At 31.2% G+C, this 19,867-nt stretch overlaps 11 protein-coding genes across 11 annotated transcripts; 6 read left to right on the top strand and 5 right to left on the bottom strand.

Annotated features, from left to right (window-relative positions):
* Nucleotides 1-50: 50 nt before the first annotated feature.
* Nucleotides 51-1,055, bottom strand: FG386_001758 (uncharacterized protein; the record flags this gene model as incomplete). Its single annotated transcript, XM_067341151.1, has 1 exon — nucleotides 51-1,055. One exon carries the CDS (start codon nucleotides 1,053-1,055, stop codon nucleotides 51-53), a length of 1,005 nt encoding a protein of 334 aa, XP_067197113.1.
* A 1,411-nt stretch (nucleotides 1,056-2,466) lies between these two features.
* FG386_001757 (syntaxin) lies at nucleotides 2,467-3,441 on the top strand (the record flags this gene model as incomplete). Its single annotated transcript, XM_067341150.1, has 1 exon — nucleotides 2,467-3,441. The coding sequence occupies one exon, from the start codon at nucleotides 2,467-2,469 to the stop codon at nucleotides 3,439-3,441; it is 975 nt and encodes a 324-aa protein (XP_067197112.1).
* Nucleotides 3,442-3,541: 100 nt separating this feature from the next.
* FG386_001756 (uncharacterized protein) lies at nucleotides 3,542-5,581 on the top strand (the record flags this gene model as incomplete). Its single annotated transcript, XM_067341149.1, has 1 exon — nucleotides 3,542-5,581. The coding sequence occupies one exon, from the start codon at nucleotides 3,542-3,544 to the stop codon at nucleotides 5,579-5,581; it is 2,040 nt and encodes a 679-aa protein (XP_067197111.1).
* An 11-nt stretch (nucleotides 5,582-5,592) lies between these two features.
* FG386_001755 (molybdopterin synthase sulfurylase) lies at nucleotides 5,593-7,077 on the bottom strand (the record flags this gene model as incomplete). Its single annotated transcript, XM_067341148.1, has 1 exon — nucleotides 5,593-7,077. One exon carries the CDS (start codon nucleotides 7,075-7,077, stop codon nucleotides 5,593-5,595), a length of 1,485 nt encoding a protein of 494 aa, XP_067197110.1.
* A 97-nt stretch (nucleotides 7,078-7,174) lies between these two features.
* FG386_001874 (silencer-associated factor) lies at nucleotides 7,175-8,338 on the bottom strand (the record flags this gene model as incomplete). The annotated part of the gene is made up of 1 exon (XM_067341267.1): nucleotides 7,175-8,338. The coding sequence occupies one exon, from the start codon at nucleotides 8,336-8,338 to the stop codon at nucleotides 7,175-7,177; it is 1,164 nt and encodes a 387-aa protein (XP_067197229.1).
* A 607-nt stretch (nucleotides 8,339-8,945) lies between these two features.
* FG386_001873 (DNA replication licensing factor MCM2) lies at nucleotides 8,946-11,846 on the top strand (the record flags this gene model as incomplete). The annotated part of the gene is made up of 1 exon (XM_067341266.1): nucleotides 8,946-11,846. The coding sequence occupies one exon, from the start codon at nucleotides 8,946-8,948 to the stop codon at nucleotides 11,844-11,846; it is 2,901 nt and encodes a 966-aa protein (XP_067197228.1).
* Nucleotides 11,847-12,107: 261 nt separating this feature from the next.
* Nucleotides 12,108-13,637, top strand: FG386_001872 (acyl-CoA; the record flags this gene model as incomplete). The annotated part of the gene is made up of 1 exon (XM_067341265.1): nucleotides 12,108-13,637. The coding sequence occupies one exon, from the start codon at nucleotides 12,108-12,110 to the stop codon at nucleotides 13,635-13,637; it is 1,530 nt and encodes a 509-aa protein (XP_067197227.1).
* Nucleotides 13,638-13,750: 113 nt separating this feature from the next.
* On the top strand, nucleotides 13,751-15,490 carry FG386_001871 (uncharacterized protein; the record flags this gene model as incomplete). Its single annotated transcript, XM_067341264.1, has 1 exon — nucleotides 13,751-15,490. One exon carries the CDS (start codon nucleotides 13,751-13,753, stop codon nucleotides 15,488-15,490), a length of 1,740 nt encoding a protein of 579 aa, XP_067197226.1.
* Nucleotides 15,491-15,583: 93 nt separating this feature from the next.
* Nucleotides 15,584-15,904, bottom strand: FG386_001870 (40S ribosomal protein S25; the record flags this gene model as incomplete). Its single annotated transcript, XM_067341263.1, has 1 exon — nucleotides 15,584-15,904. One exon carries the CDS (start codon nucleotides 15,902-15,904, stop codon nucleotides 15,584-15,586), a length of 321 nt encoding a protein of 106 aa, XP_067197225.1.
* Nucleotides 15,905-16,633: 729 nt separating this feature from the next.
* On the top strand, nucleotides 16,634-18,640 carry FG386_001869 (calcium/calmodulin dependent protein kinase; the record flags this gene model as incomplete). The annotated part of the gene is made up of 1 exon (XM_067341262.1): nucleotides 16,634-18,640. The coding sequence occupies one exon, from the start codon at nucleotides 16,634-16,636 to the stop codon at nucleotides 18,638-18,640; it is 2,007 nt and encodes a 668-aa protein (XP_067197224.1).
* A 215-nt stretch (nucleotides 18,641-18,855) lies between these two features.
* FG386_001868 (uncharacterized protein) lies at nucleotides 18,856-19,577 on the bottom strand (the record flags this gene model as incomplete). The annotated part of the gene is made up of 2 exons (XM_067341261.1): nucleotides 18,856-18,887; nucleotides 18,914-19,577. The coding sequence occupies 2 exons, from the start codon at nucleotides 19,575-19,577 to the stop codon at nucleotides 18,856-18,858; spliced, it is 696 nt and encodes a 231-aa protein (XP_067197223.1).
* Between the last annotated feature and the right edge of the window lie 290 nt (nucleotides 19,578-19,867).

Genomic DNA, 19,867 nt, shown 5'->3' with positions numbered 1-19,867 from the left:
ATAGTCTATGACATAAACATACCCAATGTCTAGGCGATGTCGAACGCAAACTAAAAAGGAATAGCATCAACGTATAGGGGTGGATAATGGGGGGTTCCAGGAATTGTCAAATCACTATGTGACTCATCCATCGTAGTCATTCCGCTGCAATGATCATTTATTATGTTGTCATCTTGAAATTCCGGGTGATTATTTTTCATGTGACGAATATATGGAGTCCTGTAACCATATTTCTTTGGACATAAATGACATTCATAAGGTTTGCTGTTACAATGAGATACTTGAATGTGTTTTCTAACATTGCTCTTTGAACTATAAAACCTTCCACAGTCAGGATATGGACACCTATAAGAACAATCAACGTCGCTATCCTTATTTTCCCCCATTGTGTTGTTCAAAAGTGGATCATTCTCATCGTGACCATTCACATTTCCATTATTAGGTAAGTTGTATAAACATTGATTTCTCATATTCTCGTTTATTATGCACTGGTTTTGATTCTGAATAATTTGTTGATTCTCATTCGTTGACCAGTGCTTTGATTTTATGTGTCTTACAAGACCAGGGTATGATAAAAAAGCAGCCGAGCACAACATTGGATCGGCTCTGCAAACATACCAACACTGTTTCGTATTACTGTCGTCAGTACGATTTGGGAATGGGATTTCAGCAGTAAGATGTTGTCTAAGTGTATGCCTTTGAAGGGATGTCGCGGATGGAAATAGATTCCCACAAACTTCACAAATATAAGGAGTATCATGTGATCTCTTTATATGTCTTCTTAGAGATGTCGGACTCATAAAAACACTATTACACGATGTACAAGGATAGCTTGCCTTCTCTTCTACCGAACTATGAACCAACATCATATGTCTACGTAAATGATCACTCCTACCAAAGGCCTTGGAACATTCATGGCATTTAAAAAGCTTTATTCCTGTATGTGTTTGAGCATGGCGTTCTAGGTGAGATCTTCTCTTAAATGATGCATGACAGCCAGGATATCCACAAGAAAAAAGTCTCGGAGATTTCACATCTACTGCTTCTGAAGACATTACTCTTCATAAATAGCTAAAATGATTCACTATATTCAGTACCTAGCTTTATACTTAACTGTTATGCCTAAATTAAAGGCGCTTATAATAGACTCGTTGTTTATTAAATAAAGCTATTTTTATTATTCTTTAAGTTGGCGGTCTCCTATTACCACATTAAGTTTATTTCCGCTCCACTCCAGTGACTGAATTTGAATATCAATAGGTTGTTTATATAACAAACAGGAAAGGCGCCACTGTACTTCAAGACAAGAATTTTCGAACTTTCCGAACGGTTTCGTCTGTGATTTGTTATTGTACAAAACACTATTTTATCGAAGATCCATATGTTATTTGAAGTATTAATATAATGTGTTAGATAATCATAATAAATGCATACATTTACATTCACTTATTTTTCTTTAAAACATTATGACTCCAACTTGAGACGCCTCTTTAGAGACAAACTTTGTATTCATTTCTTTCTAGAGTTTTGTTTTACAAATACTTCACATTAAATACATATATAATATATTATAGCAGTCTTATTTCACTATAAATTGCTACTCCCACAGTATCCCTGTCCGTCTGACAGTCGTCACAAAAAAAAAATATTCCAAAAACATTGCCACTGTCAGTGAATCAGTGTGAATTCAGGAATAGAATAAAGATTTCAGCGAGACTTTCACTCTCTTCCTTTATTAGAAAAAAGTTTATCGTGTTGTTCTCAATCTCTAATTGTTCAATGGAGAACTTTGAATACCTTTGTGGAGAAAAATTAGTGGGGAATATAGGACTCAAATGTCTGTTTAATATATTTCTAAATGTAATTTTATCAGTGCGCACTATAACTGACAGCGTGAATGTTCATATATTAATATCACCTTTAATTTATATATTAATTGCAAAATCGTTGTTGCAAGTAAATAAGATTGTATTGGAAGCAAAGAAATTTTAAAAAAATGGGTGAAAACATACCATGTTAAAAGCAAGATAAATAGGCACATAATATTTCGTTCACACAATTATAACAATTATTTTCTATTCAACTAAATTAATATAATTTAATTATTAACCTTAACTGATATTTTGTATTACTACGAGAACTACTAATTTTAGAATAGGTAAATTTCATCAAACTCTTTTCGGTACTTATATAGGAAGTAGACGTGCCTAAATTCCTTCTCAAACATATTGATAAAAAAATAGATAAATAATCTATAATTCAAAGTAAACCTTGTAAATCTATAATTAAATATAGTATCAGACAATATATATGTTCAATACAAAGTGAAATATCAAAATATAAACCACATTATTTAGATTGTGAATTTACAAGGAAAGTATATAATTCATCCCGGCGCCTTTTTTTTTGAAAGTCCTCTAAGATTACTTAAATACCTCTCAAATGTGTGCGTAATACATATAAGATATGATTGACCTAATTCATGACATTAGGAATTATGCATCCAGGAAGTATCCTGAACTTGCAACCACACTGTCCGAAATTGAAAATGTCTTTAATTTAAATGGAAAAGATTCAAGCTTATTTGAGCAGCAAAACAACAAAAAACATGGAGAGAATATCTCCGATTATTACACTGAAATTAGATCTATTGGGATTTCACTCAGCTACATTAACGATATGATTGAGAAAATTAGAATTAATAAGCATAACGCACTAATAACAACTAATTCCAAAAAGGGCGAGGAATTATCAGAAAACCTCTCGAAAATATTGGATGAAACACATAGTAAAACAATAGAACTTAAAGAAAATATTGAATATTTAAGAGCTCAAAATGATTATTTAAAGAGAAAAGCTAATAAAAATGAAGCAGCAGAAATAATGATTCGTGAGAACCTCTTGCAAGCTATTTCAAGAAGGTTTAGAGAAACAATTTCAGAATTTCAGACTGTGCAATCTGAATATAAAACTGATATTAGAAATAAAATTTTAAGACAAATTAAAATAGTTTATCCAGACGCTCCTCAACAAACAATCGATTCGATAGCTAGTGAGGATTCTAATATTGTAACCACACAATTAATAAAGATGAAATTAAGCGGATCACACGAAACACTCGGAAATGCTGTAAATGATTTACAAGACAGATATAAAGATATCAGAAGATTGGAAAAAAGTGTTGAAGAACTACAACAATTGTTCATTGAACTTGCATCACTCATAAATGCTCAGGGTGAAATGTTAGATCATATTGAATTCTCTGTTTCTACTGCAAAAGATTATACAGAAAAAGCAGATATTGAGCTTATTTCAGCAAGAAAATATCAAAAAAAGGCTCAAAAAAAAATGGTTTGGATTGTTTTATGTTTATTTATTTTGATATTAATCGTAGTACTACCAACTATTCTTGGAATTGCGATAAATAGTGGCTCAAGATGAAATTTTGAATCATTTATAATCATTTTCCTTAATTTTCATCTGTACCCTTTTTTTTCAAACAACATGCTTGATATTGTTTATTGCGGGATTAATTTATAAAATGAACTTTTGTAAAAATTACTTAATGTTTGTAAAATTGGAGTCAGAGGCTGATTATGAGCTCGTAAATTATGAATATAGTAATTCCAAAGGTGAGAGTGACTCAAAAACTTTAATTAATATTATAGATTTAGTTCCCGAAAAGATATGTCGCTGTTTGTCTGAAGTTTACGAACGCAGAGATTTATTTAGCATATTACTTCATTATTCGAGAAAACTATGTGTTTATAATGAATACTCAAACTCTGTTGTATTGCTTGATGATAAATTAAGGCCTCATATTACTTTTTTATTGAAAAAATATTTGTTAGTAATGAAAGGAGTTATAAAAAGAATCAACCAGGTATTTGTAAATCAAGATATAATAACACTAGTTAAAGATGACTATTCTTCTCTAAATGAAGAAGAATTTTTATACAACTTATGCTATATATATGTTCCGATATTTTCTTTAAGAGGAATAAAATTGAACTCTATATACAAGCTATTTGAGGTTGAAATTAATCTTTTTGAGGAGTTAAAAATAGCATTCAAGTATAAAACTTTTCAATACTTGTATAATTCATTATTTAAAACCCAAAGACCATTTTCATTTCAAGAAAAAAAAATTGGAAAGACAGAAGGTAATGTATCAAATATTGAATTGAAAATAACAGCACTTAATAGCATTCAGGATAGAACGTCTGCAATTCTAAACATTGTATCCTATAAAAATGATGATCATTTCATTGAAAATGAATTAAAAGCTGATATTTGTAACTACCTATTAAAGATATGGGATGAATATTGTAAACTTGGAATTGGGGAAAGCTTTGTAACTCAAATATTGAAAAGTAAATATTTACCATCAAAAGATATCAAGTGTCAAATAATATTTACTCTATTATTTCATATTAAAGACTTGGATCTGTTTGACGAGGTTCTAAATTTACTACTTAATAATTCATTTGATGACTATTCTATTGTGTATTTGATTTACTGTAAATGGAAGTCCATTTTTGCTGATAAAGATACTAATGTGACAAACAATAAAAAGTATCGTTTTTGCTCCCCAGATGAAATGAGAATATCTATATGGAAAAACTATATAATAAAGCTAATATCGAATAAAAACAATTATTTATGTAAGATTCAAGGCTTGTTACTCGCCTATTGTTTTTTTTCCGAAATAACTCAAATAAACACTGAATTATCAGGTCAAGAACTTAGAATAATTAAAAGTGTATTGTCCCTGCTTTTTGAAGACATCAATTGTTACATTGATAGTACAGATTTATTCGAATCAAAATTGGAAAGGGGCATTTTACCTAATTCACTTAACTCTGGATTTATAATGTGTTTAAATAAGTTCTTAACCACAATAAAATGTGTTGCTAATATTAATCTTAAATCTATAGATGTCGCAAGGTCAATTTTTTATCAATTGGTATCAATTATTTTGTGCGATTCTTTTATACTGGAGAAGTTCATTAATTCTACATTATTATTTAACAATTATAAAAGATTTCTTTTTAGACTCACTAAACCAGAACATTTATTTCAATTTGAGGTTCTTAAGAATCATATATTTTTGTTTGGATCAATACCTATCCAAGCAATTACGGCTGAAATAGAATCTACCTTTGAAATAACGATAGATTTTGGTAGTATTATTGGATTTTCCGTTAGAAAATTTGAATCCTCGCTATATTACAACAATTCAATTAGATTGATTCAATTGATGGAAAGTATAATATATCAAATTAATATTAAAAAAAATGAAAATGTTAAAAACTTGATATTAATATATATTGATTTATTAAAAAGATTATTACTACATCTAATTAATATCAAAATAATTGTAACAAGTAAAAACTACGTCCAATTCAATGAGTTGGATTCATTTTATTCATATACTATTTTATTTATGCATTTGTACTATTGTTTTAAAAAAAATGTAAATAGTCTAAATGAGCACACTATTAGAACATTTAATAGTCTTCCAAAACCAAAATATGGAAAGGATGAAATCATATCTTTTAGTTTATCCAAATTCCATTGAAAATTATTGTCTTATAGATTTGGGAAATTTGTTAGAAATTCACTTCTTATTGAAGATATTCCACCATATAAATAATAATTTAATAATTTCATATCTAACTTTTCGAAACACTGTTGTAGAATGCTAAATACAAAAAATGATCTCACTCCATTAAAACAAAGAAAAACCATAACTTTATCCTCACTAATGTTAAAAGTTTTAATTAAATAGTCCTTAACAAATTTGTTATTTTCATTGTTCCATGACTTGATTTCACCTGTGTTTGAGTTAATATGAATATCAAATTGAGCCAGTTTTTCCAATAAACTATCTTCTGGTATATTCTTTGAACCAGTAATGTGTGAAATTTCAAATAAATTTATAGGTCTAACATCAAATATATCCAATTTTTTATTCATTTTCTTAACATCCTCTAGAACTTGTTCGATATTTTTTGAGGTTAGAAATCTAGAATCTGGGAATGAATAAAATGAGTTTCTAACCATTTCCATTCCTTTGTAAACTTTGTAGCAATCTCCGGAAAGCAAAAAGAACGGAACTGGGTTTTCACCACATGTCTTACAATTTTTATTTTTTCTCCTCAAGTCTATAAGGCGTACAATATTATCTTTGCTTAATGAATTGTAGAATAACATTTTTCCGGAAAGAACAGGTAACATATTCTCGGAAGTTTTACTCAAATTTTGTTTAAAACCATTAAGTATGAGTTTTATAACTTCAGTTGCTTGCATGCAACCAATTATTCCAACCATCATTCCTAATACTCCAAATGTCTCAGCACCCCCAGGGGTGCCGTCAACCTTTCCATTATCCTCACGCGGAGCAATACAACGATAACATGGACCATCTAAATAATTATATATTGTGACATGACCTTGCCATTTCAAGGCAGCACCTGAGACAACAGGTTTGTTATAATAAACGGCAGCATCATTAATTAAATATCTGCTTCTACAGTTATCTGTTGAATCAACAATTATATCATAGTGTGGAAATATCTCCTTTGCAAGTTCAATAGACAATGGTTCTTGATATACAACTATCCTTGTATTGGGATTTAATGAATTACACGTTTCTCTTGCACTCAAAGCCTTGTTCATGTCATTCTTAAGAGTTGAGTGAATAACTTGGCGATGTAAGTTACTCAATGAAACCACATCATTATCAACAATTCCAATAACTCCTATACCTGCACCAGTTAGATATAGTAATATAGGACTTCCCAAACCACCAGCGCCAATCACAAGAACTTTAGACTCTTTTAGCTTCACTTGACCAGAAACCCCAACTTCTTTAAGTGCAATTTGTCTCGAATAACGGATAACATTTTCTTCTGACAAAGAAGGATTATTAGTTGTTCTAAATATATTACTTTTGGTACTTCTGTTTTCATTGGAATTCCATAGAAAAAAAATGGCAGTAAACAGGCTAGAGACAATTATTGAAAGAAAACAAAAGCCGATTACCGTCCAATCAAAGAGTGGAAAGTAAAACATCAAGCAAAACCCAAAAAAGTAAAATAAATAAACAGGTTTATACTTGGAATAAGTCAATAAAAATTTAAGTTTTTATGATTTTTAAAAGTTACTTGTATTACAAATACCTTTTGAGATATCTTATAAATTTTATACATAAAAAACGTCTCAAAGTGATACTAGGCGCGATATGTTTTATAGTATATTTTTTTAGATTGTCTAATTCATTGTTAAGACATTCCTCTAGTCGGTGATTTTCAGGGGGGATTAATACAAATGAACACTCAAAATCTCTTTTTAAACTTCTTTCATTGTAGTTGGAACTTCCTAAAGTTGTGGCAAGCAAGGCACTTTTTACACTTTTTTCATTGCCAAAAAACTTTTTAATTTTTCTATAGATATAAATTCCTTTAAAATGAAATGACCAATTTTTTCTATTGTACCTGCTGTAGTTAATATTGCAGAAATTCTTTTCTTTCGATAGATTGCGAATAAATATCTGATTTATATCTTCATATATCATTGGGAGCAACAAAGATCTAATCCCTTGAATAATTCCCTTTCTCGGTGTTACAGGTACCCCCGAAATAATATTAAGCGAGTTTAATCCATTTAAAAACTTGATAAAGTAATCTGGTAGATTAAGATATGGTGTGACGATAGTTACATCGGCATCCTCTGAGTTAGAACTTGATAGTAACTTTTTGAATATCAACTCTTCACTTTCAATTTTTATCTTTGATAACTGAAAAAATAGCGCAAGAATACAATCATCATAACTCCCATTACTATCAATCTTGTATTGAATTTCGGAACATAACTTATCAATTAAATCCGGACATTCACTTAGAGTGAGTAATTCATTCTTTAATTGATAAATATTGTTCTTACTAGGTTGAAATATTTTTTTATTGGGTAGAACTTTATGTGAATAATTACCAATTAAATCAACAACCTTCTCAAAGTAATCGCAAACTTTTTTCTCATTCTTCAATAAAATATACCTGTCCTGTCTATCATTTAGATATTCTTTGTTTAGGTTAGCACCAGAAATAATGATGTTGTCATCTGCTATGTAAAGTTTAATATGATACACGCCGATTATTTCATTTATTAGTGGAATATTAAAATATCTACCTATTCTTGTATTCAAAAATCCAGAAAAGATCCCAGATTTGTATATATCTAATGTACCTGGTATTTTAAAAAGAGATAGAGAGAATGATTCAGGATATCTACCGATGTTTTCAGCTAATTGTTCGAACTGGGTTCTATCTCTCATAGTTCTGTTTAAGTCTAGAACAAACTTTATTTTTAAGTCATTGTTCTCACTTGAGTTATTTTTTTTGAGTATATTTTCCAGTATGTCATTAAACTAAAAATAATCAATGTATATATTCTATGCAAACATTTATTCAATTACCTACCTCATTTATCTGGTCTACATATAGGGAGGAAATGCAAACCCTTTTTTTTGCGTTGTTTACGATAGAAAATAATTCATTTTTGAAAGAGGAGGGAGAATCTAAAATCTCGATATTATCAGGGTTGATTTTAAAAATTCTCCCGACTACATTTTTTTCACTCATACTTTGTTTGCATCCAGTTACATAAAAGGCAAAAGGGGCCTAAAAATGAGTGAAAAAAGAGTATGGTTATAGATTAATCGTGTTTCCACAATATAAAGTTAAATAATTTAAAAATTAATAAAATTATGGAAAAACAGAAACGTAAATTCTTTTTGGTGTTAATAAGCTTATCCTTAGTGAGTAAGGCTCCCCACATTATAGCGGTAACATGCAGACAAACAAATTTGTGGTTATTTAGGTTTAAATAACATTATAGGATAAAAAAGAGGTAACTTTTTAATCAAATAATTCTTATTAGGAATGAGTGACAGATATTCAGTACTTGATGAGGATGACTCATCCCGGATTGCAGATGACGGAGGACAGTCAAATACAAATGAAATAGCAAATATTTTACTTACTCGAGAACCAAGTGAATACAGTGAGGCGGAGGAAGTAGGAGTTGATGATGTTGTTTATGAAGAAGAAATTAATGATTCAGAGGAAGAGCTCGGAGAGGATTTGTATGGTGATAATTTTATGGATGATTACGTCAAAAATCCTGGTTTGGATAAATATGACCCAGAAATGCTAGATGATACACATTATGATGACGACATTGAAGCAAAGAGGAGAGCAGACTTAGCATTAGACAGAATGAATGAGAGTAAAAACAGAGATAAGAAGATGGAAATGAGTAAATATGGGATTTCTACGTTTATGACCGATGAAGTTGATGGTAGTGAAGCTGAGAAGAGGAGAAGGAGGAGAAAAGCATTTAGGGAAATAGTAGATGAGGCCTCAAGGGGTGGTGGAATTGTAGACATAAATGAACTGATTCAGGATTTGCCTCTTGCAGAGCAGTCCGAGTGGAATGAACACATTGAAAATATTATTCGTCGTTTGTTTAAAATATTCCTTCAGGATTTTAAGTTATCTTTAATGTACAAAGGAGTTTCTAACAGCGATACAAATCTAGAAAAAGGAGGTATATCTTTTGAAGATCTCTATTATATGAAAAAAATTGAAGAGATGGTCCAGGAAGAGAAAACTAGCTTATTTGTAGACGTGAGGCACATATTTACCTTTTGTTATAAGCTGTGGGACTACTTAAATTTGTATCCAACACCAGTAATTGAATGTTTCAATCAATGCGCATACGAATTAGTAAACTCGCTATTCCAAAGTTTTTACTCAGAGAGAACAATTACAATTAGACTCATTGGACTTGATTATATAGATCAACTTAGAGATTTGCGCGTGGAATGGTTGAATCAACTTATTAGAGTTTCTGGTATAATAACAAGAAGAACTGACATATTGACTAGGTTTAAAACTCTTTATATGGAATGTGTAAAATGTGGATGTGATACGCTTGGACCATATGAGGATAATCCACTTTTAGAGGGAAGTTCGATAGGAGATAATAATAATATTATAAAGAGTATTGGAAAATGCACAGATTGTCAAAGCAAGGGACCGTTCATAATAAATAGAGAAAAAACAATATACGAAAATTACCAAAAAATAATGATTCAGGAGTCACCAGGTAGTGTTCCTGCAGGTCGTGTTCCTAGGTCAAGGGAAGTGGTTGTGAGTGGAGATCTTGTTGATTATGCTTGTCCTGGTGAAGAGGTAATAATTACTGGGATATATAGAACATTTAGAGACCGAAAATTAAACATAAAATCTGGATTTCCTATATTGGGAACACAGATTTTTTGCAATAATATTGAAAAGAAAAACGATATTCATAGAAAGGATGATCTAACAGATGATGATTTTAAAATGATAAAAGAACTATCAAAAGACCCGGACATAAGAGAAAAAATTATATCTTCGATTGCTCCTTCTATTTTCGGTCATCATCATATTAAAACTGCTATAGCATGCTCTTTGTTTTCTGGGGTTAGGAAACAAGTACAAGGAAAGCATCATCATATTAGGGGTGATATTAATGTTTTGATTGTTGGAGACCCTGGTCTTGCAAAAAGTCAATTCCTGAAGTACGTTGAGAAGAGTTTCGACAGAACAATATATACATCCGGTAAAGGTGCATCTGCGGTTGGTTTGACAGCTTCTGTGAGAAGGGATCCCATTTCTGGAGAATGGACTCTTGAAGGTGGAGCTTTGGTTCTTGCAGATGAAGGGATTTGCTTAATAGACGAATTTGATAAAATGAGCGACAAAGACAGGGTTTCAATCCACGAAGCAATGGAACAACAAAGCATTTCGATTTCAAAGGCAGGTATTGTCACAACTCTTCGTGCTAGATGCAGTGTTATAGCTGCCGCGAACCCAATTTTTGGTAAATATGACTCAAGTTTAACCTTCAAGGATAATGTTGATCTGACAGACCCAATTATATCTAGATTTGACGTCCTTGCAGTATTGAAGGATGAGGTACATCCTATAAAAGATGAATTATTGGCAAACTTTGTTGTTCAGTCGCACATAAATAGTCAGGAAATATATGGAGGAGCCAATTTGAGCGTTGATGATGACAAAAAATATTTATTTGATATGCCAGTGAATAACGAAGGCTTTGAACAGAATTACTCCCCTATTGATCAAAAATTATTGTGCAAGTACATTAGATATGCAAGAAAATATTGTAAGCCACAAATTAGGAATGTTGACAAAGAGAAAATAACTACCTTCTATTCTAGGATTAGACAAGAAGCACAGCAAACAGGAGGAATTTCGATGACTGTGCGTCATATTGAGAGCATTATACGCCTTGCTGAAGCGCAGGCAAAAATGAGACTAAGTTCCTTTGTATCAAATAAGGATGTTGATGGGGCGATAGGCATTGTTTTAGAATCATTTATTCAAAGTCAAAAGTATGCCGTTGCACAAAGGCTGTCAAAAATTTTCTCAAGATTCAAGGCATTAAGCAATGGATTTGTTGATATCTTAGATAATTTGCTTCTTCAGTTATTCTCGGACAAAATACAAAGGATAAAGTTGAGAGATTGGGGGGATGAGGAAATGAACACGGTTGTGGATGAAATAGAAAATGTATCCGTAGATTTTGATGACTTCATTTCAGTTGCAGAAAAAATGAAGTTGTCCCACAATGTCACTTTATCATATCTCAAATCCTCTGCATTTACAAGATACTACATTATTTCCGAATCAGTTGATTCAACAGGAAATGTCATAAAAATTATCACAAAGAAGAATAATGACAATGACTCCCACAGTCAGTTTTCAATGTAATAATATTAGTTCTGAAATCATTATTATGAAAATAGCGTATTTATTCTTTATTCTTTTTGTTTTACTTATTTTATTGTTTTTATGTCGCTAAATGTTAATTTAGACTCAAAATTGTCGCGTTTTAATTTTTAGGCGCCATTATTGTGTGAGGACGAAAACCAACCTCATGATCAAGCATAATTAAAAGATAAATTGCAAAAGTCTTGGTTGAATCAGAGAACTACTGCACATATATTTTTTCCTAGGTCATTACTAGCCGAAATGAAAAAGGCGTCTGTAGATAATAGGGGTCGTCCACTACACGACGTCCCCCACAAAATGGCTAGTACTACAATATTAAGTAAAAGTTCTTCAGATTTAAATCTAAAAGGATTCTTCAATTTATTCATTTTAATTTTGGTGTTCACAAATATGGGAGTTGTACTAGAAAATGCTATGAAGTATGGATGCATGGTTTCTCTTCCAAAGGGATTTACTGATCTCGTTCAAAACTGGCCAATATTATGGTGTTTGTGTCAACTGGTTCTGCTTTTATTTATATCTTTTATATCTGAAAAGTATTTGTTGTCACTTAGTTTGTTATTATTCAATGTAACTGCGGAGGATGTGGTGTCAGAAAATGTGAATTACTCGAAAAGATTATCAGGAACCTGGTTAAATAAGAGTATTTTGAAGTTAAGTGCTCTTTTTGGATTTATTATAATGATGATAAATATGTTAATGATACTTTATATCCCATATAAAACGGTTAAATTCTATTCGCCAGACCCGCTATCCTCGGTTATATTGCTTTGTTTTTCTTTTGTTTGGTTTTTCAAAACATTCTCGTTTCACCATGTTTGTCAAGATGTCAGAAATTGCATTATTTACAAAGATGATTTTTCAGAGGTTTGTGGAACATCACCTGAAGCAGAGATCGCCAGAAAATATCCAGACAGTTTATCATTAAAACACCACTATTGGTTTATTTTAGCACCAACTATGTGTTTTCAATTTTGGTATCCAAGAACAGGTGGAATCAGATGGTTACAGGTATTAAAACATTTTATTTCTTTGGTTACATGCATAATACTCATAAAAATAATTGTAGAACAATATGTTATGGTAACTGCCCACTATACATTTACTCTAAGTGAAATACAAAGAATGAACATATTCCAATTTTTTGGACATATGACAACAAGGATAATGAAACTCTCAATACCTTCGCTTTATGTTTGGCTTTTGGGATTTGTTGCATTATTTCACCACTATTTGAATATACTTGGAGAGATAACTTGTTTTGCAGATAGGGCTTTCTACCTTGATTGGTGGAATGCAGGGAATTTCGGCGAATACTGGAGAAAATGGAATCTACCGGTACATTTCTTCTTAACACGCCATATTTTTAAGCCATTAAGAAAAAGAGGTTTTAGTGGCTCCTTTGCTGGACTGCTCGTTTTTACATTTTCCGCACTTATACATGAATATTTGGTTGTAGTTCCGTTGAATATAGGATGGACAGGATGGGTTGTGCTTGCATTTGTCCTTCAAGTTCCATTATCTTCTTGGACACAGTCAAGTTACATACAAAAAAGAGAAACAGTTGGAAATGTTCTTTTTTGGATAACATTTTGCTTTTGTGGTCAACCAATTGCTGTTCTTCTGTATTATTATTTGTGGGCACTTTCAAAGGGTCAAATAGATCAAATTGATCTAAATAAAATTGAAGGAATTCCACAAATACCACTAGAAAATATATCAGGGTACATTGCTAATTTAACGAATGTAACCCATAACATATATCAATAAAAAACTTTTTAGCATAGTTAACTTTTTATGTGTAGCATCTTTCCGCGTTAATTATTTTAGCATTTTCATAAAAACAGAAATAAAAAAATGAATACAAAAATATTTTAGTTGAAATGGAAAATATTGATAATTTTATCCTATTGAATTGTAGGATTAATGACTTTGGATGTGAAAAACAGGAAGAAAACACAGTAGAGAATTTATTTTGTATTGATAGAAAGGAACAACAAAATAAATATGATTTGCTTTTAACTAGAATTGTAAAATATTTATATTATATTATCCCTCGCGAAGATGTTGATGTGATTGTACAGAACTCTTTGAAAAGGCTATTGAGTTTATTTAATGATGAATACAACTTAAATGAGGAAAAGTTGTGTCTTGACATTTCCGACTTGTTTTTGATTCTCGAAATCATAGATGACGAGTTTACAATTACAAGTGGTATAGATAAGATTTGCAGAGTTTTCAGAGATGAGTTAACTGGTAAGTATGACGAAATTAATGTTGGGAAAAACATTTTTCATGATGTTATGAAGATTTCAAAAGTTACAGAAAAAATATTTACGGGATTTAGTCATTTGAATGTATATTCGTTTAGCGAACGAGCGAATACAGAACAGAGAAATGGGGATTTTATATTGAATAGATTCCCTGTTTCAAAAGATATTTGTAAGCTAAAACCGGAAGTTGCAGTGAATAAAATTTTTCTGGATTTGTTAGATTTAGAAGTTAATCCGACACAGGAAAGAATAAGGCTATTAATGTTATATTCAAAAATGATTGGAATTGCACGGGCGATTTTTGTTTTATGCGACAAAGTAGAAATGAGTGACATTTCAGAATATATATTGAATAAGAAAGTTTGTATTTCCTTGTTCTCTAAAATAGTAACAACAATGAAAATATTAAATAATTTTAGGGGCTCAGACGAAACAGATACAAACATTTACTTGCAAAATGAATTGTTTGATATTATTTATAACCAGTTTCCATACAACTTGGTGGATTACAAGGATAACCCGAATTATTGGAATTATTTTCATGAATATTTAAATTCCTTTTTTACTTTAAATCATCTAATTGGAAAGCAAATATCTTGTTCTATCTCTGGAATTGATGATTTTTTGTCTAAAAAGCATGTAAGCAGTTTTTTTAAATCATTCGAGTTCCTCTTCGACAGAATGTTCATATTCATAGGAAGTTTAGAAATTAATTACTTTTCGAGTGAAGAAAGTAGTGTAAACTACATAAGTCCATTCTATTCGATTGTGATAAGCGAAATTTATTCATTTTTTAAATTAAATCAAGATATAATAGACAAGAACTATCTTTTGTTATTAACGATAATATTACAGTTGAATTTTATAAATTTAATTAAAATATCGTTTTCTTGTATTAACAACATATCTAATACACATGAAGACAAATTATCAATAAGAGATGATTCTCTTATTCCAAAAAACTTGAATGGTGTTCGTTTTTTTCAGTCTAAAGTAATAAATGGATATGATCTGATTTACTTTGGTTTAAGGCTACTTCACCATGTATTTCAAAATCTTGAAATAGACAGTTTCTCTCCTGTAACACAACATATATTCAATAAGTTGCACATTACACACCACTTATTTTCAATTCAATGTACGGAAAATAACTTAGACTCCTTAAGTCGTCTCAACAAGCTCAAGCCATTGCTTGATGAGGTCACGATATTATTCTCACAAAGAATAAACAGAGAAATAATGAACAGACTTCTAATGTGTAAACCGGAAATCACTAGTAAAAGTAACGTCCTTGTGCGTAAGACAATAAACAGGGAAATAAAAAGATGCTTCTACTTGATACATGATTGAGGAGTGACTTTAGGTATATCTTAAAATTAATTTCCTAGGTGAACATGCGTCTAGAAACAACATACTAACTACTAGGTTCTAAGTTCACTTGATCTATGCCTTGGTAAATATCATTTGTCCGTGGGTCTGTTCACCTACTGCCTTGATTACCCCCTTTGATGCGCAGTCACGCAACATTGCTCTAGCAGCACTGGCATTGACCTTAAGTTGGTTAACTACGATTGAGGGGGTCAACAATTTCGACTTTAAAACATCGCTGTTGAACCTATCGATTGTTTTTTTGTCAAAGAGTACTGCGTGGTTTGCCTTGTCCTTTTGTTTACCCTTTGACCACTTCTTGCGCTTGGCCCTACCACCAGCAGCAGCAGCAGCAGCAATTTGCTCCTTTGTTTTTTTCTCACCCTTTGGTGCCATGCTTAATTCAAAAAAAACAACTTATTGAACAATCTAGAAATCGAGTAATTGCCTTTCTCGTCTCGAAGCTATAAAATTTAGAAAGGTAAGCGGCTTTAATAAGGGAGACAGGAATCGGGCGGCAACAAGAGGCGCTACCGTTTCAAAATGGCTTCTTTTCTTGTAAAACGGGGCAGTTATGCAAAATCGAAGGAGTGAATACAATTTAGAATGAATAATTAAAAGAAGCTGGTATTGTTCATACAAAGATTCTAGTTTGAGATAAATGATATTTGAGGGATTCTACTGACTTTGATTTATGTGAAATAAAATAAATATTTTGGAGCTTTTCATTTTCAGTAAAGTTAAGCGCTAGAATTGAGTTTTAACGGAGTATGTATAGGGGTTGGTGCGGCCTTGAATTCGATAAATCGTGTAATTAAAGTTGTACTTTTTTCTTTTAAAATGTAATATTTCTTCTTTGATACACGTTTGTTTGCTTTAAACTTCCTACTTTGTACAGAAGTTTGGAATTTTTGTGATTTCTGGAAGTTGGAGTGTTGGCTGGTCGTACTTAAAGGCAAAATCACAATAGTTAAAGACAAAAGTTCTTTGATCGCTTTAATTTACCTGGAGTTTATCACTTAAATTTCATTTATGTAAGAACTAAATCATTACTTTGTTTCAAAATTATTAGTAGATTATTTGGAATGTAAGAAAAAAGGATATGAAAATACATCATAGCTCAAAATGTTGCGAGAGAATCAAGGATTATATAATGGAATTCATATAAGAAACAATAACAGTAAATATTTAGATCTCAGTGAGAAAATGGAGTTAGGTAACAGTTTAAATTCCAATAACTGTATTGAGAGAAATTTCAACTTTGGAAACGAGATCAAAAGTAGTCTGGGAAAATCGTTTGACAGCTGTAAAGAATATTTCTGTGAGGGAAATTTAGCTGTGAATAGAAGATACAATCCAACTCTAAATTTAAATGTTAATTATACCAATTTGTCTAAAGAGATGGACTCTAGAAAAATTGGTGAAGAAAGCTGCAAAGGGAACGCTATTGGTTTATATGAATCGTGTAACTATTTAAATTTAAGTGATAATTCAAAGAAGAACATTTCTAAAAATGATAAAATGAATTCATTATCTCTAACTGATGGTAAATTTAGACGAGAGAGGCTTATTCCTGCATGTAAAGGATCAATACATACAGATTATATAATTGACAACCAAAGGATTGGAATAGGTACATATGGTTCCGTAAGATGTGGTACAAATAGGTTAACTGGTTGTATAAGAGCAATTAAAACTGTACCTTTGAAGAGAGTTGAAGCTCTTGAAATTTTTATGAAAGAAATAAATATTTTAAAAAATCTAGATCATCCTAATATTGTGAAACTATTTGAAACATATCAAGATGATGAAAATATATACTTAGTGATGGAGTTATGTACAGGTGGTGAGTTGTTTGACAGAATAATGAGTCGAGGTAGTTTTGATGAGTTATATGCAGCACATATGATGAAGCAGGTTTTTTCAACAATTTGCTATTGTCACGATCACGGTATAGTACATAGGGACTTGAAACCAGAAAACTTTCTTTTTCTTAATGAGGAAAATACTGCACCACTTAAAATCATAGACTTTGGCCTTGCAGCAAGAATAAGCAGCGAAAACGCACCTTTAAATACACGAGCAGGTACTCCATATTATGTTGCACCTGAAGTTCTTCAGGGAAATTATGACAAACAATGTGATATGTGGAGTTTGGGTGTTATAATGTATATATTGTTGTGTGGATATCCACCATTTAACGGCAGTAATGACAACATTATACTAAACAAGGTTCAAAGGGGATTGTATGTTTTTAATGAGAATGATTGGGAACACGTTTCATTTTTAGCCATAGACTTGATAAGAAGACTACTGACGTATAATCCGAGTGAGAGGATCACAGCTAGGGATGCTCTAAATCATCCCTGGATAACGAGATTGACAAAAGATAAATTATTAATACCCACTAGAAGTTACATATGTTGTAGTAGTTGCACAAGAAAATGCAGTTCTATGATTTTTGAGGGGTCAAACACAAAGAACAGTATTTCAAATATGGAAAATAACAGAATGGTAAATTTGGATTTTGTACAAAACACAGGCTCTTGCGGAACTGAGAAGAATTCAATTTCATCATCGTCTTGTTTGAATATATTGTCAAATTTTAGAGCTTTTCATAGGTATAACAGATTTATGAAGATGGCCCTGACTGTTATAGCACAACAAATGACTGAGAGTCAAATAAGCAATTTAAAGGAAACATTTATTATTTTGGATGCAAATTGTGACGGTACTCTCACCCCACAAGAAATTATTACAGGTTTGAAAAATAGTGGCATTACTGAGTTTCCTTCTGACTTATTGGCTATATTAAGTGATATTGATAGCGATGGAAGCGGTTCCATCGATTACACGGAGTTTATTGCGGCTACATTAGATAGTAAACAGTACTCGAAAGAGCATGTATATTGGGCTGCATTTAGAGTTTTTGACCAGGATGGCAATGGGAAAATTACTGCTAATGAATTACTAAATTTATTTTGCTGTAACGATCAAATTTCTACCGGTTTTAGCGAGAGGGCCATGTACGACATAAAAAATATGATAAAAGAAGTAGATGTTAATGGTGATGGTGAAATAGACTTTCAAGAGTTTTTGGAAATGTTTAGAAAATCAGTAAATATATCTTAATTTTTAACTATGCGCTTATAATTAAATAATTTACTATGTGTAAACCGAATATAATTGATTAGTTCTTAACTATACACTCGATTATTTTTTTCAGTATTCTGTGAAAAATGTTTATAATTAATTGTTGTTCATTTTCATCACATTCACTCTTCGTTTTTTCTTCGTTACTAAATAAGTCTCTATTTATTTTGCAGTTTAATAAAGGGTTATACAATTTAGATTTCTCTCCAAATAATGTTTCTGTGTTCTTCCAGAAAAAATCTGAGTATTTACCTTTACTCGAACTCAAGAATGGACCCTTCGGGGGCTTTGGCTCTAATTTTTCAGTTTTAGTAAATATATGTGTTAAGATGTCTGAATTAGTTGCTTTAACACCATTTTCATTGCTATTTAAAAAACCTTTTATATCAATAATATCGCTATCACGTTCGCAGTCCAAATTAAAGTTGTTGGTGTTATTTGATTCGCCTTTGCTTACAAATCTACATTCACAGTCGATCTCCTTATAGGAAACTTTATTAGTAAGCAGATTGTTAATAATTCTCACAGTTAGTTTAACAGGAGACTCCTCAGAGGATTCAAGTATGCATTTGTTTGCTTTTATTAAGAGAAGGAATGACAATTTATTTATATTTTTCTCTATATTTAATGAAAGAGTCGTATCTGTTTCTTTTCCATAGTATTTTGAAATAAAAGGTAAGTCTGATTCATTACAAATGTGCTTTTCAAGTTCAAAGCCTATGTTATTACTTTCAATTTTTTGGGTTGTATTTTTATTTAGTGCAATTTCTTGACTTTTATAATATATAGTTGATTCATTATTAATGCTATATATCAAATTGTTGTATACTTTTGGTTCAATTAAAAAAAACGTATGTTTAGCTTCAATAATAACAATAAAGAAAAGGATTAGATCCCAAAATACTGGAAAAAACATCAATTACTTCACTATAATTTAGATTTCGACATGTATCGAATATGCACTAATTATTTTATTGCGCCAAATCAGGGATTAAAAAGAAAGTCCCGCTGAAACCTTTACGGATATTGTCGTTCCGAATTAAAAGAAGGTAACTCACTTCACTTTTTTCTTTTGGGGTTGTGTGAAAACAGAATTTTCATGGTTCTGGAATAAAGTCAATTATGCGTATGTTTTCACAAAGCGTTCGTTTAATAAATATTGTTTTAGTAACTCCATTTTAGGGCGCCAGAAGCCATAATCTGTTA

The sequence above is a fragment of the Cryptosporidium ryanae genome (genome assembly GCF_009792415.1).
Source record: "Cryptosporidium ryanae isolate 45019 chromosome Unknown contig_28, whole genome shotgun sequence".
Classification (NCBI taxonomy): domain Eukaryota; phylum Apicomplexa; class Conoidasida; order Eucoccidiorida; family Cryptosporidiidae; genus Cryptosporidium; species Cryptosporidium ryanae.
The sequence above is the reverse complement of the archived record's forward strand: the minus strand, read 5'-3'. Positions and strand labels throughout refer to the sequence as shown.